Source organism: Gadus macrocephalus, chromosome 3 (assembly GCF_031168955.1).
Source record: "Gadus macrocephalus chromosome 3, ASM3116895v1".
NCBI classification, from domain to species: domain Eukaryota; kingdom Metazoa; phylum Chordata; class Actinopteri; order Gadiformes; family Gadidae; genus Gadus; species Gadus macrocephalus.
The window spans coordinates 26,567,092-26,586,282 of NC_082384.1; the positions used below are offsets into that span (position 1 = coordinate 26,567,092).

The following is a 19,191-nucleotide window of genomic DNA, read 5'->3' on the forward strand; positions in this document are numbered from 1 at the left end:
TGAGGAGGTTCCTCCTGTCGTGGAGGTTAAGGGGTGAGGAGGTCCCTCCTGTCGTTGAGATGAAGGGGTGAGGAGGTCCCTCCTGTCGTTGAGATGAAGGGGTGAGGAGGTCCCTCCTGTAGTGGAGGTTAAGGGGTGAGGAGGTCCCTCCTGTAGTGGAGGTGAAGGGGTGAGGAGGTTCTCCTGTAGTGGAGGTTAAGGGGGTGAGGAGGTCCCTCCTGTCGTTGAGATGAAGGGGTGAGGAGGTCCCTCCTGTCGTTGAGATGAAGGGGTGAGGAGGTTCCTCCTGTAGTGGAGGTGAAGGGTGTGAGGAGGTTCCTCCTGTAGTGGAGGTGAAGGGGTGAGGAGGTTCCTCCTGTAGTGGAGGTTAAGGGGTGAGGAGGTTCCTCCTGTAGTGGAGGTTAAGGGGTGAGGAGGTCCCTCCTGTAGTGGAGGTGAAGGGGTGAGGAGGTCCCTCTTGTCGTTGAGATGAAGGGGTGAGGAGGTCCCTCCTGTCGTTGAGATGAAGGGGTGAGGAGGATCCTCCTTGGGTGGGGGGGGTTAGCAGTGGTCAGACTTGGTCTCATCCCCCTATACCATCCAAGAACCTCTCCTCACCTGATGTCAACCTACCATTGCATTAACGTTTTGTTTCTCCTGTGCATCATTTCTATTCATGTTTATATTTAATGGCGATCCTATTTTCTTCTACATATCTTCTGCAAACACAGTTGAAGGTCAAATGTTTTGTTTTTGTTTGTTTTTAACGACGTGTGTTGAAAGAACTGAACAAAATGAGTTTTGGCATGAACTACTTGGGCACCTTAAGGGCTGACGTTCAGGGTTAGGGTTAGGGTTAGGGTTAGGGTTAACCCTAACCCTAACCCTAACGCCACGCCCCCGTAGACGCCTCAATGCCGTCGTGAACCAGTCGAGGTTCTGCGTCGGGTCATAGCAGGCGGACCAATCACAGCCCTTGCTGCTCCATCACCTCGACGGAAGGTTACAATGTCTGGGAGGCGCGCGTCAGGCCCGTGCGGTGGACGCAAGGAGGGTCCGCAAGGACGTAAGGGGTCCGTAAACCTCCTTGCGTTGCGTGAAGGGTGGGACCATAATCAGCCCTCAGAGCCGCGGTGGTTCTTCAGAGCGCTGCGGGGGCTCTCTCCGTCGGGACGCTGATGGAGGAAGAGAGGAGAGGGAGGGGGAGGGCTGTTTCTTCAGATGGTCATGCCCCATAATGCTTTGCACTTAGTGAATATCCGCAGAGTGATCCGCCTTCTCTCTGATGTGATGACACTGGAGTGCTTTCGCCTGGCAGTGAGCTGCACATGCAGAGTATTTAGATGTGAAATGTTCCGTGCACTCGTTCTGGTGTGGGGTGTGATCAGTGTGTCCGGTGTCTCTCGCCCTCCGTGCTGGTACGTGGTTTTGTCTGAGCAGTCCTGTGGTATCGTGGTGGTGAACAGTGTAGGCTCAGAGTGCTACAAGTCAAACCAGGCAACATGTGAAACCCCTCTTCTAGATTAAGTTGTACCAAATACCTTTTTACATTTTGTTTTTTTTATTTACTATTTACATTTTTTTAAACAGTATGAATGGGGAGTGAACATGTAGCACACAACCCGTGATGTGTAACAACAGGGTACATGTTGCTAGATGGACCTCCTTGGTATGCAGAGGTCTGAGGAACTGCAGGAGGACAGCTCTTGTGGTGATTAGCTCCGAGCTGCGGGAGTCGAGGGAATTGATGGACCCAGCGTGGGTCCATCATTGGCCTCACCACGCCCCCCTCCTCTAAGCGTCCCTAACGTCTGGCCTGCATGCAGTGATTTACCTCTTCCCTTCACGATCAGATTAGCCATAAAGACCGTACTTAATCAGGGTCTTAATCGGGTCCTCCTCCTTGGGAAGGAGCAGAGGGCTCTCATTGGAAGCAGGCGGGCAGCAGCTGGTTAGTTAGTTGGTTAGTTTGTCCTCCAGGTGTCTGGACGGCTCTGAGGCCAGGGTCTTTAATCACCTTCAGTCTTCGGGGCTGCTAAGTGACCACCTACTTTAATCTATTATTACTTTCCATGCGCTGTAACTCTCACCACCTCTAAGGAGAATCCCCTGGACCGGTAATGGACTCGCTAAGCAGCCACTGGCCTCACGCTTTGGCCTGATGAAAACAGCTGGATGTGACAGCGTCTATTGAACACCAGTGTGGGGAGACTCTGTCCTCTGTCGTCAGACCCTCACCCGGTCTCCAGGAGGTCCTGGTCCACCAGGGGTTCGGAGCCCACTCCGGGGTTCTGATCCAGGAAAAGTAAATGAACCAAGAACTCCTCTGATCTTTGGTTTGTTTTCATCTGTTGGCTTCTCATTTGTTTTCCTTTTTCCTGTTGCTCATTGCACTTAACACACGCACACACGCACACTCACTCACTCACTCACTCACTCATTCACTCACTCACTCACTCACTCACTCACTCACTCACTCACTCACTCACTCACTCACTCACTCACTCACTCTCACACCCTCTCACCCACATCAGCAGTTACCACTGGAGGCCCTTGCTTTGAGTTGTCTTTAGGTGGTGATTATTCATTTATGAATAACTCTGTTTCATTGTAACTCAACGGAGTGTGTGGCTATAGGTGTGACTGTTTAACTGTGTTTGTGGCTATGGTGTGAGTGTGTTACTGTGGTGTGTGTGGGCTATGGTGTCAGTGTGTAACTGTGTGTGTGGCTATATGTTTGAGTGTGTAACAGAGTGTGAGGCTATAGGTGTATCGTTGATGCTGTGTGTCCTAAGGTATTTAACCGTTGACGTAGTGCGTCTGTGTGAATATGGCATTTTCAGAAATCAACTTGTGATCGAAAATTCAGTGTTTTTCCCTATGACGTGTAATAATTATTCTACGACAGTACTTTCTATATCGGAAAATACTTTAAATGTGACAGTCTTTGTATTTATCATCTACTAAATTATTGTACTTTTTTTGCAATTTGTATATGCGTAAGTCCTGATGGTAATGTAGTAGTAATCACAGAACTCAATGGTCCATTGTAAGTTTGATGCATATTTTGTTTCATTGATGTACATACTGTATGTTTGTTGATAAACAGCTTACTTTATTTTCTATATGACCAATAAACATGTTTTTAAATGAACAAGGTGTCTTGAATGGAATTAACATGAACTACCAAGTAAGACAAATAAAGTGTGCAGGTGGCAGTGTGAATGTTTACCTCATGGACATTGGTTAAACACAGAACTGCTCTAATTACTACCTTAACGAATAACCTGTTATGTTAGCCTTTAAGTATGTGAATACTTATTCCAGCAATTAACACATTGTATAATATGTTAGCACTTATTTTAGTGTGTGAGTGCGTAATCTGCCGTGAATTCAATGAATCTGATGCGTGAATCCATTCCTTGTGTGAATCCATTCTGGCTGTGAATCCATTCCGGGTCTAACTCCACTCCGGGTTTAGCTCCACTCAGGCTCTGACGCCACTCCGGCCCGGGTCTTCCGGGTCTGACTCCACTCCGGCTCTGACTCCACTCCAGCTCTGACTCAGTCCAGCTCTGACTCCAGTCCAGCTCTGACTCCAGTCCAGCTCTGACTCCAGTCCATGACTTCCAGACTCCCAACGGTTTCCAAACCGTCACTTTGCTCCTCCTTCGCGGGTAAAGATGTAAACACCGGCGCCCTGGTTGTGAAGCTACCGCCTGTTTCTCTGCGCTGGACGTGAGTTTATCTTTATCTACCTCCACGGATCATCACCAGACTGCCTTAGAGCTGCTATTCTTGTATGTGTTTATTTCTGGGGATTCACTATTTGTTGAGCCTCACGCCGGCTAACGGTGGCTAACTTACGTTAGCGTCAGTTTCCTCATTAAACTTTACTTAAACCTTTCAGCCTCCCGTCATGATGGAGGACTACGAGGAGTTCGCGGCGAACCGTCTCTCTGAGCTGAGGAGTCCGGCCGACCCCCCCTCTGGCCCGGGGAGGCTCTGCGGCCATCGGTCCCTGATCCGCTTCCACGGCCGCTGCGTACTTCCGCCCCTGGTAGGAGCACTCCCGCCCCTTGAAGGAAGAGGGGTCAAGCCCCTGACCTGTTCGCACCCCGCCTGGTGCTGAAGCTAGTGGCCAACCGCCTCCTGTTGTGGTGGTTATGGTCGTTGTGGTTGTTGTTGTGGTGGTGATTGTTGTTGTGGTTGTTGTTATTGTTGTGGTTGTTTTGTTGCTGATGTGATTGTTGTGCTTGTTTTGTTGCTGTTGTGGTCGTTATGGTGGTTATTGTCGTTGTGGTTGTTATGGTTGTTGTTGTTGTTGTGATTCTTGTGTTTCTTGTTGTAATTCGATTCCAGTCCTCCTTTTCTTTTGGTGAAATATGAGCTTTTCCCAGAATGCACCTTGATGCTGCTGTTGGAGTCGACGCATGTTTGAGGTCTGATGTTTCCATTTGTGTTGTTATATCATTTTGTTATTGTATGGTTGTGTTTGTCCTACCAGTTGTCAGGGGAACGGAGAGAGGAGATGCGGACGTTGAAGGAACATCTGAAGAAGCCGTCTGATCGTAGTGAGTCAGCGGCCAGCGGACTGGTCGACCGCGTACGACACATCCTGCATAGCGTGCAGGTGAGGGACAGACAGACAGACAGACAGACTGCACCTTAATCAAGGGGGTCATGATCTCTGCACCTTAATCCAGTGGTGTCACTCTGCACCTTAATCAAGGGGGTCATGATCTCTCCAGTGATAATTCAGTGGTGTTATTATCTCTGCACCTTATCCAGTGGTGTTATTATCTCTGTAGTGATAATCCAGTGGGGTCATTATCTCTGCACCTTAATCCAGGGGTGTCATTCTCTGTAGTGATAATCCAGTTGTGTCATTATCTATGCACCTTAATCCAGGGGTGTCATTCTCTGTAGTGATAATCCAGTGGGGTCATTATCTCTGCACCTTAATCCAGGGGTGTCATTCTCTGTAGTGATAATCCAGTGGGGTCATGATTTCTGTTGTGATGATCGAGGGGTGTCATTATCTCTGTAGTGATGATTGTGTTTTTGTCTGGGAATTAGGAATGGCGAAAATGTAAAATATTCTTGACCGACCACCGAGCCTCATTAACCGGTAGAAACCAGTTAACCGATCAGATTAAAATGTGCTATTTTTAATAACATCCATTTGGAGCCGCGCCAGCCGGCTGCTATTTCGTAACTCTGCTCATCTCTCTCCCGTTCTGCCTCCGACACACACACACACACACACACACACACACACACACACACACACACACACACACACACACACACACACACACACACACACACACACACACACACACACACTCTCTGCGTGGGAGGCAGCGGCTCTAACCGCGGCACCACCTGTTTGAATCGAACCACCAGGCATGCTCACTGCAGGTGGACCGTGTGTAGAGAGCGGGCTCCAACGCCCACAATGGTCTGAGATGGACCTCGTTGAGACCCTGCGCGGGATTCCCCAGGGGCCAATCGGAAGAGGGCAGCGTCAGGAGCTCATTTGAAACATTGCCGCGGCTCATTTAAGAACATGACAGCTCTGAAGAGACGGCGCTTGTTTAGGACGGAGGAGACGGAAAAATTTAGTGTGAGGGATAATTTTTTTCACTTGACACAAAAGATCTTTGAATGAGATGGCTGACTGTAGTCTTATAGCGTTCAGTCTACTGTCCATAATCATTTAGAGGTCATGTTCTCTGCCGCTCGAATGCGGGAATTATTAAGACTTGAGGAGAAATGAACCAGTGGGCTGGAGACGGAGTGTCCGTCCAACCTCCAGTAAGTCGCCTCATCTGATCATCTTTAGTGTGAAGTGAAACCAACACACTCCACACTGACCCCAACGTTGATACGGTCAACCATCGGCCAAACGCTCATCAGTTAACATCCCTACTGGGAATAGCATCAGATCCCAGTCTGTTTTATATTGAAGGATTGTTTCACCTTTTACACAAAATGTATTCATTGTTGTTTTCCCGCCTTTCAGCTTCGGAAAGCACCGACTCTGCAGGAGTTCTTTGAGGAGAAGTCCGGCCTCCCCCCTCTCAGCCCCCCCTCCTCCCCTCACAGAGAGGCCTCCCCCCCTCCAGCCGGCCCCCAGCAGGGCGCTGTCGGCCCAGAGGGCCCCCCGCTGACCTCGACCACCTACAGTGGAATGTCTCGACGCCCCCCACCCCCCCACTCACAACCCCTACTGGACCCCCCCGGGGACGTCAGCCGGCGGTCCCAGTCCTCCGGGGACGGGACCCACAACGTGATGGGGAGGGCCGACTGGGCGAGGGAGAGCCGTGTGGAGGGGGGGACGTCCCTGGGGGGCTTCCTCCTCTGCAGCCCTTCAAACAGGACCGCCATGACGCCAGACATCATCAGTCACCCGCCCATCGACGGGGAGAAGCTGGAGCGCTCTGCCATGGACACTTCCATCGAGGATTGTCTGATTGCCAATGACATGCTCACAGAGGTCTGTAGCGCTGAGCCAGACCATAAACAGTCAGTCATTGGCTCGCTCTCAGCTGAGTCCGGCCCCCCAGTGGGCCATCTGGTCACATGTGTCCCACTAGGAACGGCCCAGGAAACGAATCATGGTGTGAGACCTCCACAAGGTGACTCCTCTGGCCGCCGTGACACTGGGTGTGGCCAGGAGGGTCCACGCCCTACCGTGGAGGCTGGCCCGGAGGTGACCCTGTCCCCAGCCACAACACCACCCCCTCAGGTACTGGGAGAGTCGTCCAGGCCGCCCGGGGAGCCCTACCGCCTCAGCCTCCAGGCCCTGCTCAAGAAGTCCCAGGAGTGCCGGCAGCAGCAGCGAGCGCTCAGGAACCAGGCCAGACCCGGCCGGGTGGTCCCGGAGAGAGAGGGCACAGAGGAGAGCCTGTCGGACAAAGAGAACCAGGAGGTCCCCCATAAGGCCCCTCAGAGGAGGAGCACCAAACACACCAGTGGGGACACCCCAGCAGACACCGCCCTGAACAAGTGGGGCAAGGATGAGCAGGAAGGGTCTCGGGTAGAAGACCTCGCTTTAAAAGGTTCCACCGATGAATTCACTACCTCACACAACACCAAAGGCTTCAGTTCAACAGGCAGTGCAAACTCAGAGACTTTGGACTTAGGAGGCAAAAATAAAACCATCCCTGAAAACATTCCGCCTGCTCTCTCACCTGGAGGTGCCCACGAGGCGGCCTCCAACCCTGGGGAGGCCTCTGCTCTGCCCCCTGAGGGGTCAGCCCCCACCCCCAGGGCTGGAGGTACGCTCCGGGGGGGTCAGTGATCCTCAGAGAGGAGGGGGCTACCACGTCCTCCCCAGCCCTGTGCTGTGCACCAGCCCGGTTCACTGTAAGAGCAGAGGGCTCCATGAGGGGGGGCACGCCCACCCTGAGACCGGAGCGCACAACGGTCACAGCCAGGGGCAGCCGGGGGCACAGCCCGTCCAGGGAGGGGGTCCAGCAGGACTCGCGCTGAGCAGGAGCTCAGCTCACACGCAGCAGATGGACCAGCTGGAGCTCAACCTGTCCGGCCTCAAGCTGCTCATCTCTGAGCTGGAGTCCACCATCACAGAGAACATGAGGAACCAGGCCCCGCCCGGAGACCCTCCTCACGGGGGCCACAGCCTCTCTGGGGAGGGTCGTCCTGTCCGGGACAGCGCCTGGACCGGGGGCCCCACTGATGAAGACACAGACCCTGAGCTGTGGGACTTCATAGACCTCCCGTACTTCAGACCGCACCGAGGAGGGGACAGCGGGGCAGGGAGCCACGGGAGCCCAGGCCAGGCCCCGGCCCGCGGCCTGGCCCGGGGGTCGGCTGCTGGAGGGGGGGGTGGGGGCTCCCCCAGCGCCCAGGGGGCCCCCGGGGCCAGAGGACCCCTCACCTGCTCCAGGATCCCCCAGCCGTCTGCAAAGCGCCCCTCCGTCTCCCCCAGGCCGCTCATCCCAGACGCCTTCTGGGAGATTCAGCCGTTCAGGGTGCAGTCAGACAGCAGCAACCAGCCGGTCAGGGTGCAGTCAGACAGCAGCAACCAGCCGGTCAGGGTGCAGTCGGACAGCAGCAACCAGCCGGTCAGGGTGCAGTCGGACAGCAGCAACCAGCCGTTCAGGGTGCAGTCGGACAGCAGCAACCAGCCGTTCAGGGTGCAGTCAGACAGCAGCAACCAGCCGTTCAGGGGCAGACCACCAGCCGCAGTGGCGGAGGGCGACCCTCTGAACCGGTCGTACGACGTGGAGCGTCCGTCGGGACTCTGGCGCCTGGACCCTTCGGGGTCCGGGGCCGGTTCGTACCTTTCTCCCGTCCCGGACCACAAGCGCCGGACCCCGGAGAGCGAGGGAGGGGCCGGAGGGCAGGGGGGCGTGTCCAAGGCCAAACGCAGACTGCTCATGCATGCAGAGCAGGCGGCGGAGGAGAGGAGGCGGGGCAGACTCTCGTACGCCAGCCCCCCCAACGGTGAGGCCAATACAGCCGCTAACCCCGCCCTCATCCCCCTCTGACCACTCCCCTCTGTCTCCCCAGCCCCGCCCCCTGGCCCCGGAGGCCAATAGAGGCTCTGGGTTCAGCCGCTAACCCCGCCCTCATCCCCCTCTGACCACTCCCCTCTGTCTCCCCAGCCCCGCCCCCCCGGCGGCCAATAGAGGCTCTGGGTTCAGCCGCTAACCCCGCCCTCATCCCCCTCTGACCACTCCCCTCTGTCTCCCCAGCCCCGCCCCCCGGCCCCGGAGGCCAATAGAGGCTCTGGGTTCAGCCGCTAACCCCGCCCTCATCCCCCTCTGACCACTCCCCTCTGTCTCCCCAGCCCCGCCCCCCCGGCCCCGGAGGCCAATAGAGGCTCTGGGTTCAGCCGCTAACCCCGCCCTCATCCCCCTCTGACCACTCCCCTCTGTCTCCCCAGCCCCGCCCTCATCCCCCTCTGACCACTCCCCTGTCTCCCCAGCCCCGCCCTCATCCCCCTCTGACCACTCCCCTGTCTCCCCAGCCCCGCCCTCATCCCCCTCTGACCACTCCCCCCTGTCTCCCCAGCCCCGCCCTCATCCCCCTCTGACCACTCCCCTGTCTCCCCAGCCCCGCCCTCATCCCCCTCTGACCACTCCCCTCTGTCTCCCCAGCCCCGCCCCCCGGCCGTGGAGCCGGGGGCGACCCGGGAGACGAGCTGCAGCAGGCGCATGCCGCCCAGTGGAGGGCGCTGCAGGCTGAGCAGGGAGTCCAGCAGCAGCACCTCCTCCAGGTAGGACCGCCACCCCCAGGGAGGGGGGCAGGAGGAGGGCCGACCTCAAATATACAAGTATTTAAGTTAAATACAAATTTACTATTTTCCTGTTCTTCTGATAACTGTTGGTGTGTGGTCATTACCAGACACTTCTAGAAGCTCACTGAGGCTGGAAATGGCATCTCTCTCTCTGTCTCTGTCTCTCTCTCTCTCTCTGTCTCTGTCTCTGTCTCTGTCTCTGTCTCTCTCTCTCTGTCTGTCTCTGTCTCTGTCTCTGCCCCTCTCTCTCTCTCTCTCTCTCTGTCCCTCCCTCTGTCTCTGTCTCTGCCCCTCTCTCTCTCTCTCTCTCTCTCTCTCTCTCTGTCTGTCTCTGTCTCTGTCTCTGTCTCTGTCTCTGCCTCTCTCTCTCTCTCTCTCTCTCTCTCTCTCTCTCTCTCTCTCTCTCTCTCTCTCTCTCTCTCTCTCTCTCTCTCTCTCTGTCTCTCTCTCTGTCTCTGCCCCTCTCTCTCTCTCTCTCTCTCTCTCTCTCTCTCTCTCTCTCTCTCTCTCTCTCTCTGTCCCTCCCTCTGTCTCTGTCCCTCTTTCTCTCTCTGTCTCTCTGTCTCTCTCTCGCTCTGTCTCTTGCTCTCTCTCTCTGCCTGTCTCTCTCTCTGCCTGTCGCTCTGCATGTCTCTCTCTGCCTGTCTCTCTCTGCCTGTCGCTCTGCCTGTCTCTCTCTGCCTGTCGCTCTGCCCGTCTCTCTCTCTGCCTGTCGCTCTGCCTGTCTCTCACTCCTCCTGTCTCTCTCTCTGCCTGTCTCTCTCTGCCTGTCACTCTGCCTGTCTCTCTCTGCCTGTCTCTCTCTCTGCCTGTCGCTCTGTCTCTCTCTCTGCCTGTCTCTCTCTCTGCCTGTCGCTCTGTCTCTCTCTCTGCCTGTCGCTCTGTCTCTCTCTCTGCCTGTCGCTCTGTCTCTCTCTCTGCCTGTCGCTCTGCCTGTCTCTCTCTGCCTGTCTCTCACTCCTCCTCTCTCTGTCGCTCTGCCTGTCTCTCACTCCTCCTGTCTCTCTCTCTGCCTGTCTCTCTCTCTGCCTGTCGCTCTGCCTCTGGCTCCAGCAGGCTTCCAGGTAGTGTTGCAGCAGGCTGGGGGTTCTGGGGACCTGTTGCCACACATTGAGCCGATGTGTCCTCTTTAGATGGAGATGTAGTTTGGCCCCTGGGCGTTGTCCGCCTCACCCACGGTCAGCCAGCAGACTGAGCTGTGATTGTTCCTTCAGGAGTGGAGTACACTCCTCCGTCTGCCAAGCCTTCCATTAACCAGAATGTGTCGCTACGGTGACCTGTAATGTTTCTCAAAAGACGAGGTGGAGACCTTGGCAAGACGCTGGCTGGGTGCCAGCCCGTAGAAACCTTCCACACACACACACGTACACACGCGCGCCGCCGCCCGTCAGAGCGGTGTTGTCGGGTCGTGGGCGGACTGCTGAGTACTGATCATTACAGGAGACCTTCAAACCCTCCCTTGTAGAGGAGCCCCGGGATCCACCCATAAATGTTTCACTGCATCCCAAAGAGGCCACATGCCATGGTGTGTGTGTGTGTGTGTGTGTGTGTGTGTGTGTGTGTGTGTGTGTGTGTGTGTGTGTGTGCGTATTTTTGCGTGTGCACGTTGAACCAAGGACGACTGCTGATGTCGCGTGTGTGTGTGCGTGTGCTTGGCCAGTTGTCCTTGCCCTATTAATTACAGTCTCGGTTTAATATATGCATTTCTAACAACAATGTAATTAACATAAGCTTGGTAATGAAGGGACCTTTGTGGTGTTTCCTCCGTCGGTGGACTGGTGCAGGTGAGGAGTGGCTAGAGGGGGGCGGGGGGGGGGAGCGCTTGTTTAATTCATGAGTGTCTGCCTAAGTGGCAGATCATCCACCAGAGGGACAACACTAATGAATGGCTCCCTCCCTCTCCCTCTCCCTCTCCCTCTCCCTCCCCCTCCCCCCCCCCCCCCCCTCTCCCTCTCCCTCTCCCTCCCCCCCCCCCCTCCCAGGCGTTGTCGGAGCGTTGCCGTCTCCTTCAGAGGGTGTCCTCGCTCTGCCCGCCGTCTGTCTCCTGGCCCGGGGACGCCGCCACCTTGTCGGGAGGTGGCGTCCTCTCAGACGTCTGCTTCCAGGTACCGTTCAGCCCTCTTCCTCTCCTCCCTGGTACCGTTCAGCCCTCTTCCTCCTCCCTGGTACTGTTCAGCCCTCTTCCTCCTCCTCCCTGGTACCGTTCAGCCCTCTTCCTCCTCCCTGGTACTGTTCAGCCCTCTTCCTCCTCCCTGGTACTGTTCAGCCCTCTTCCTCCTCCTCCCTGGTACCGTTCAGCCCTCTTCCTCTCCTCCCTGGTACCGTTCAGCCCTCTTCCTCCTCCTCCCTGGTACCGTTCAGCCCTCTTCCTCCTCCTCCCTGGTACCGTTCAGCCCTCTTCCTCCTCCTCCCTGGTACCGTTCAGCCCTCTTCCTCTCCTCCCTGGTACCGTTCAGCCCTCTTCCTCTCCTCCCTGGTACCGTTCAGCCCTCTTCCTCCTCCCTGGTACCGTTCAGCCCTCTTCCTCTCCTCCCTGGTACTGTTCAGCCCTCTTCCTCCTCCCTGGTACCGTTCAGCCCTCTTCCTCCTCCCTGGTACTGTTCAGCCCTCTTCCTCCTCCCTGGTACTGTTCAGCCCTCTTCCTCCTCCCTGGTACCGTTCAGCCCTCTTCCTCCTCCTCCCTGGTACCGTTCAGCCCTCTTCCTCCTCCTCCCTGGTACCGTTCAGCCCTCTTCCTCCTCCCTGGTACCGTTCAGCCCTCTTCCTCCTCCCTGGTACCGTTCAGCCCTCTTCCTCCTCCTCCCTGGTACCGTTCAGCCCTCTTCCTCCTCCCTGGTACCGTTCAGCCCTCTTCCTCCTCCCTGGTACCGTTCAGCCCTCTTCCTCCTCCTCCCTGGTACCGTTCAGCCCTCTTCCTCCTCCTCCCTGGTACCGTTCAGCCCTCTTCCCCTCCTCCCTGGTACCGTTCAGCCCTCTTCCTCTCCTCTCTGGTACCGTTCAGCCCTCTTCCACTCCTCCCTGGTACTGTTCAGCCCTCTTCCTCTCCTCTCTGGTACCGTTCAGCCCTCTTCCTCCTCCTCCCTGGTACCGTTCAGCCCTCTTCCTCTCCTCCCTGGTAACAAGGCGGGGGTTCTCTCTGGCTGTGGTTCTCTGCGTGGGGGAGTGTCCCATGCTGGTCCCATCCTGAAGGCCCAGTACCAGCTGGTACATTAGCTGTACCAGCTGGTACATTAGCTGTACCAGCTGGTACATTAGCTGTACCAGACAGCCTTTAGCCTGCTTATCTTTGAATTCTCCCGGGGGGTGTTTGTGTGTTTGTGTTGGGTGGTGTTTGTGTGTTTGTGTTGGGTGGTGTTTGTGTGTTTGTGTTGGGGGGTGTTTGTGTGTTTGTGTTGGGTGGTGTTTGTGTGTTTGTGTTGGGTGGTGTTTGTGTGTTTGTGTTGGGGGGTGTTTGTGTGTTTGTGTTGGGTGGTGTTTGTGTGTATGCGTTGGGGGGTGTTTGTGTGTTTGTGTTTGTGTTGGGTGGTGTTTGTGTGTTTGTGTTGGGTGGTGTTTGTGTGTTTGTGTTGGGGGGTGTTTGTGTGTTTGTGTTGGGTGGTGTTTGTGTGTTTGTGTTGGGTGGTGTTTGTGTGTATGTGTTGGGGGGTGTTTGTGTGTTTGTGTTGGGTGGTGTTTGTGTGTTTGTGTTTGTGTTGGGGGGTGTTTGTGTGTTTGTGTTTGTGTTGGGTGGTGTTTGTGTGTTTGTGTGTTTGTGTTGGGGGGTGTTTGTGTGTTTGTGTTGGGTGGTGTTTGTGTGTATGTGTTGGGGGGTGTTTGTGTGTTTGTGTTGGGTGGTGTTTGTGTGTATGTGTTGGGTGGTGTTTGTGTGTTTGTGTTGGGGGGTGTTTGTGTGTTTGTGTTGGGTGGTGTTTGTGTGTATGTGTTGGGGGGTGTTTGTGTGTTTGTGTTGGGTGGTGTTTGTGTGTATGCGTTGGGGGGTGTTTGTGTGTTTGTGTTTGTGTTGGGTGGTGTTTGTGTGTTTGTGTTGGGGGGTGTTTGTGTGTTTGTGTTGGGTGGTGTTTGTGTGTTTGTGTTGGGTGGTGTTTGTGTGTTTGTGTTGGGGGGTGTTTGTGTGTTTGTGTTGGGTGGTGTTTGTGTGTTTGTGTTGGGTGGTGTTTGTGTGTTTGTGTTTGTGTTGGGTGGTGTTTGTGTGTTTGTGTTGGGTGGTGTTTGTGTGTTTGTGTTGGGGGGTGTTTGTGTGTTTGTGTTTGTGTTGGGTGGTGTTTGTGTGTTTGTGTTGGGTGGTGTTTGTGTGTATGTGTTGGGGGGTGTTTGTGTGTTTGTGTTGGGTGGTGTTTGTGTGTTTGTGTTTGTGTTGGGGGGTGTTTGTGTGTTTGTGTTTGTGTTGGGTGGTGTTTGTGTGTTTGTGTGTTTGTGTTGGGGGGTGTTTGTGTGTTTGTGTTGGGTGGTGTTTGTGTGTATGTGTTGGGGGGTGTTTGTGTGTTTGTGTTTGTGTTGGGTGGTGTTTGTGTGTATGTGTTGGGTGGTGTTTGTGTGTATGTGTTGGGTGGTGTTTGTGTGTTTGTGTTGGGGGGTGTTTGTGTGTTTGTGTTGGGTGGTGTTTGTGTGTATGTGTTGGGGGGTGTTTGTGTGTTTGTGTTGGGTGGTGTTTGTGTGTATGCGTTGGGGGGTGTTTGTGTGTTTGTGTTTGTGTTGGGTGGTGTTTGTGTGTTTGTGTTGGGTGGTGTTTGTGTGTTTGTGTTGGGGGGTGTTTGTGTGTTTGTGTTTGTGTTGGGTGGTGTTTGTGTTGGGGGGTGTTTGTGTGTTTGTGTTGGGTGGTGTTTGTGTGTTTGTGTTTCTGTTGGGTGTTTGTGTTGGGTGGTGTTTGTGTGTTTGTTGGGTGGTGTTTGTGTTTGTGTTGGGTGGTGTTCCGTTCCCCTGCCCAGATCCCAACAGTTAGAGAATCAACAAGTACGCCCCTATGTCTCCCTGCCTCATGGACCATCAGTCTGCCTCATGGACCATCAGTCTGCCTCATGGACCATCAGTCTGCCTCATGGACCATCAGTCTGCCTCATGGACCATCAGTCTGCCTCATGGACCATCAGTCTGCCTCATGGACCATCAGTCTGCCTCATGGACCATCAGTCTGCCTCTTGGACCATCAGTCTGCCTCATGGACCATCAGTCTGCCTCATGGACCATCAGTCTGCCTCATGGACCATCAGTCTGCCTCATGGACCATCAGTCTGCCTCATGGACCATCAGTCTGCCTCATGGACCATCAGTCTGCCTCATGGACCATCAGTCTGCCTCATGGACCATCAGTCTGCCTCATGGACCATCAGTCTGCCTCATGGACCTTCAGTCTGCCTCATGGACCATCAGTCTGCCTCATGGACCATCAGTCTGCCTCATGGACCATCAGTCTGCCTCATGGACCTTCAGTCTGCCTCATGGACCATCAGTCTGCCTCATGGACCATCAGTCTGCCTCATGGACCATCAGTCTGCCTCATGGACCATCAGTCTGCCTCATGGACCATCAGTCTGCCTCATGGACCATCAGTCTGCCTCATGGACCATCAGTCTGCCTCATGGACCATCAGTCTGCCTCATGGACCATCAGTCTGCCTCATGGACCATCAGTCTGCCTCATGGACCATCAGTCTGCCTCATGGACCATCAGTCTGCCTCATGGACCATCAGTCTGCCTCATGGACCATCAGTCTGCCTCCTTATTGGGCGACCAGATGCCAGCGCAAGGACCTTGAGATCCTGGAGGGGAAATTAATTGGTTGTCATTGGTGGAATTGGTATTCTCTCTCTCTCTCTCTCTCTCTCTCTCTCTCTCTCTCTCTCTCTCTCTCTCTCTCTCTCTCTCTCTCTCTCTCTCTCTCTCTCTCTCTCTCTCTCTCTCTCTCTCTCTCATTATTCAGATCTCTCTCTCATTATTCAGATCTCTCTCTCTCTCCGCCCCCTCAGCTCCCCCTGCCCGCCGCCCCGCCCCTACAGTCTGTGGGGCGGTCTCTCCCTGAGCGCTGGCGCCCCCTGGTGGCGGCGGCCGTGAAGGGTTTCCTGACGCGCCGGCTGCTGAGGACCGGGAGGGTGCAGCAGCTGCGCCGCACGGCCAGGGTACGCTCCCATTGGCTGCTCCCAGTTGCCGGGCTCTGTTGTATTGCTCAAACACAGGGTTAAGTGTGTGTGTGTGTGTGTGTGTGTGTGTGTGTAGGACACCCAGCAGTTCCTGCAGGCCTTTGAGAATCAGAGTCCGGGGGGGCGAGAGGGGCTGTGCAGCAGACAGGACGGGTTGCTGTGGGAGAGAGTCACCCTGCAGGTACGCACGCACGCACGCACGCCTCTCACTCACTTACTCACGCTGTCGCTGTCCCATCTGCATCACCTCTGCTGCCGTCAACACGTGATTCTTCCTCTCTCCTCCTCTCCTCTCCTCTCTCCTTCACTCTCTTCTCTCCTCTCTCCAGCTGCGGTCTGTCCGCTACGAGATCCATGATGTTTTCTTCAGGCTGACGGCGGCTGAGAAGATGCAGCTGATTCGCTGGGACAGAGAGCTCAAACAACAGGTAGCCTCCCCCCAGTAGAGCTCAAACAGGTAGCCTCCCCCCAGTAGAGTTCAAACAGGTAGCCTCCCCCCAATAGAGCTCAAACAGGTAGCCTCCCCCCAATAGAGCTCAAACAACAGGTAGCCTCCCCCCAATAGAGCTCAAACAACAGGTAGCCTCCCCCCAGTAGAGCTCAAACAGGTAGCCTCCCCCCAGTAGAGCTCAAACAGGTAGCCTCCCCCCAATAGAGCTCAAACAACAGGTAGCCTCCCCCCAGTCGAGCTCAAACAGGTAGCCTCCCCCCAATAGAGCTCAAACAACAGGTAGCCTCCCCCCAGTAGAGCTCAAACAACAGGTAGCCTCCCCCCAATAGAGCTCAACAACAGGTAGCCTCCCCCCAATAGAGCTCAAACAACAGGTAGCCTCCCCCCAATAGAGCTCAAACAACAGGTAGCCTCCCCCCAATAGAGCTCAACAACAGGTAGCCTCCCCCCAATAGAGCTCAACAACAGGTAGCCTCCCCCCAGTAGAGTTCAAACAGGTAGCCTCCCCCCAATAGAGCTCAAACAACAGGTAGCCTCCCCCCAATAGAGCTCAAACAACAGGTAGCCTCCCCCCAGTAGAGCTCAAACAGGTAGCCTCCCCCCAGTCGAGCTCAAACAGGTAGCCTCCCCCCAATAGAGCTCAAACAACAGGTAGCCTCCCCCCAATAGAGCTCAACAACAGGTAGCCTCCCCCCAATAGAGCTCAAACAGGTAGCCTCCCCCCAGTAGAGTTCAAACAACAGGTAGCCTCCCCCCAGTAGAGTTCAAACAGGTAGCCTCCCCCAATAGAGCTCAACAACAGGTAGCCTCCCCCCAATAGAGCTCAAAAACAGGTAGCCTCCCCCCAATAGAGCTCAACAACAGGTAGCCTCCCCCCAATAGAGCTCAACAACAGGTAGCCTCCCCCCAGTAGAGTTCAAACAGGTAGCCTCCCCCCAATAGAGCTCAAACAGGTAGCCTCCCCCCAGTAGAGCTCAAACAGGTAGCCTCCCCCCAATAGAGCTCAAACAACAGGTAGCCTCCCCCCAATAGAGCTCAACAACAGGTAGCCTCCCACCAATAGAGCTCAAACAACAGGTAGCCTCCCCCCAATAGAGCTCAAACAACAGGTAGCCTCCCACCAATAGAGCTCAACAACAGGTAGCCTCCCCCCAATAGAGCTCAAACAACAGGTAGCCTCCCACCAATAGAGCTCAAACAACAGGTAGCCTCCCACCAATAGAGCTCAAACAACAGGTAGCCTCCCCCCAATAGAGCTCAAACAACAGGTAGCCTCCCCCCAATAGAGCTCAAACAACAGGTAGCCTCCCACCAATAGAGCTCAACAACAGGTAGCCTCCCATCAATAGAGCTCAAACAACGCCAATAGAGCTCAAACAACAGGTAGCCTCCCCCCAATAGAGCTCAAACAACAGGTAGCCTCCCCCCAATAGAGCTCAAACAACAGGTAGCCTCCCCCCAATAGAGCTCAAACAACAGGTAGCCTCCCCCCAATAGAGCTCAACAACAGGTAGCCTCCCACCAATAGAGCTCAACAACAGGTAGCCTCCCCCCAATAGAGCTCAAACAACAGGTAGCCTCCCATCAATAGAGCTCAAACAACAGGTAGCCTCCCATCAATAGAGCTCAAACAACAACAGTAACTTGTGCTGAATAAAAGAACAGCAGCCTCCCCAATAGCCAGGCTGCCCCCCACCCATACTGACTGCAGACTGGTGGCTCACTGGTTCTGCTCATGTCAAGCTTTTCTTTTTAATTCATGAGTTCATTAGGTCCAGCTGTTTTCTTTAGATATCGCCAGGCGTGATTTGTGGATTAAACGGTCATTATCTTAGATGTTGATAGCAGTTGTGAGAATATTTGCTGCAGCAATAGGTCTGCCGAGGTCTCATTTGATTTATTAATTACGGTCGGATGTAAAGAGAATTTAAAAAATATGACGAGATGCTCTTAAAATAAGTGGCCTACTCTAGGTTTAAGTAGCATTAAGGTGCGGCCACACCAACCGCGTTGCTCGCGTTGGACACCGCGAGTACCGCGCCTAACCTGAAGCTTGACCGGTGTGTGGTGGTTCAACGCTCCACCGCGTCACCGCGCCACCGCAGCTAGATGAGTCCATGTCCATGCAAGTGAACGGAGCGTTCCCTCTTCATCATAACTATCAAACCAAACATCCTTCACATTCACTGAGCAAAAATTATGAAATTAAAATGCACATTTCTCGCTAGAAATGTTTCCATAAACGCATGTAATGGCGTAACTATGTTACTATTTCCACCCAGAATAAAGAAAGATGTCGGCCGTATGCTTCTGTGCAAGCTCACTACTCTCTGCCAGTGACGTCGGGTCAAGCTCCACGCTGATTGGCTACCGTGGCTTAGCGTCACGCGTTGAAGCGGTGAAAGTTCAATTTTCTGAACTCCGGGCGTTGGTGCGGTGGGCGCGGTACTGCGTTTACGTGCGTAATTACGTGCAACTTCCGCGCCTAAAGCCCCCAACGCAACGCTTCACCGCGTGTACCGCGCCTAGACCAATGGTTCCCTATGCAAAAATGCCGATTTTCAACGCCCCTACCGCGAGCAACGCGGTTGGTGTGGCCGTACCTTTAGACCTTGATTTGCGAATCAGTTTACATTTTCATTCTTCAGGAAAATTTTTACTTGTATACAATTCAGGGACATTTTACTTCATTTAAGTGTGTGTGTGTGTGTGTGTGTGTGTGTGTGTGTGTGTGTGTGTGTGTGTGTGTGAGACAGACAGGGCCACCAGGTCGGGTCGTTGGAAAGAGTTCTCTGTCTGCTGCCACACAGAAATCCTTGGAGAGGAAAAGAAGAATCATGTAACTACACACACACACACACACACACACACACACACACACACACACACACACACACACACACACACACACACACACACACACACACACACACACACACACACACACACACACACACACACACACACACACCGCACTAGAAGCCTCTGTAGCGTATTCCCCTCACTCCGTGGTTCTTGTGTCAGGATGCAGCAGATGGTCCCAGACCGGCCTTGGGTCAGAGGGGCCCAGGGTCCTCACCTTAGGGGCCCGCCTACACCACAACGCAGGCCGGGGCAGCTCAGGACCTCAAGGCCTCAGAGGGGCCCCAAGACCTCCAGGACCGGTAGACGCTGAGAGCCTCTGAAGAACCACTGGGAACACCACATATATGTATCACCGTGGACCAGAGATTAGCCTAGCAACGTGTTCCTGTTGATATTTTTGCATTGCCAATGTTTTATAATTATATTTATACATTTTTGAAGTTTTTTAATAAACGTTTCTATTTAAAGGTTTTGTGGGTCTGTCTCTCTCT

The 19,191-nt window shown here is 54.4% G+C and overlaps 1 protein-coding gene and 1 long non-coding RNA gene across 2 annotated transcripts; both read left to right on the forward strand.

Moving 5' to 3' along the window:
* The first annotated feature begins 6 nt into the window (after positions 1-6).
* LOC132454767 (uncharacterized) lies at positions 7-808 on the forward strand. The gene is made up of 3 exons (XR_009524994.1): positions 7-177; positions 212-279; positions 333-808. It is a non-coding gene; the product is annotated as an uncharacterized LOC132454767 (long non-coding RNA).
* A 2,772-nt stretch (positions 809-3,580) lies between these two features.
* On the forward strand, positions 3,581-19,168 carry si:ch73-100l22.3 (uncharacterized). Its single transcript, XM_060048352.1, is given in 13 exon segments — positions 3,581-3,779; positions 3,890-4,039; positions 4,487-4,612; positions 6,008-7,217; positions 7,219-7,967; positions 8,067-8,454; positions 9,111-9,229; positions 11,233-11,355; positions 15,214-15,363; positions 15,461-15,565; positions 15,714-15,812; positions 18,592-18,674; positions 18,860-19,168. Coding segments are annotated over 12 exon segments (3,441 nt in total). The 5' UTR covers positions 3,581-3,779; positions 3,890-3,901; the 3' UTR covers positions 19,011-19,168.
* The last annotated feature ends 23 nt before the right edge of the window (positions 19,169-19,191 follow it).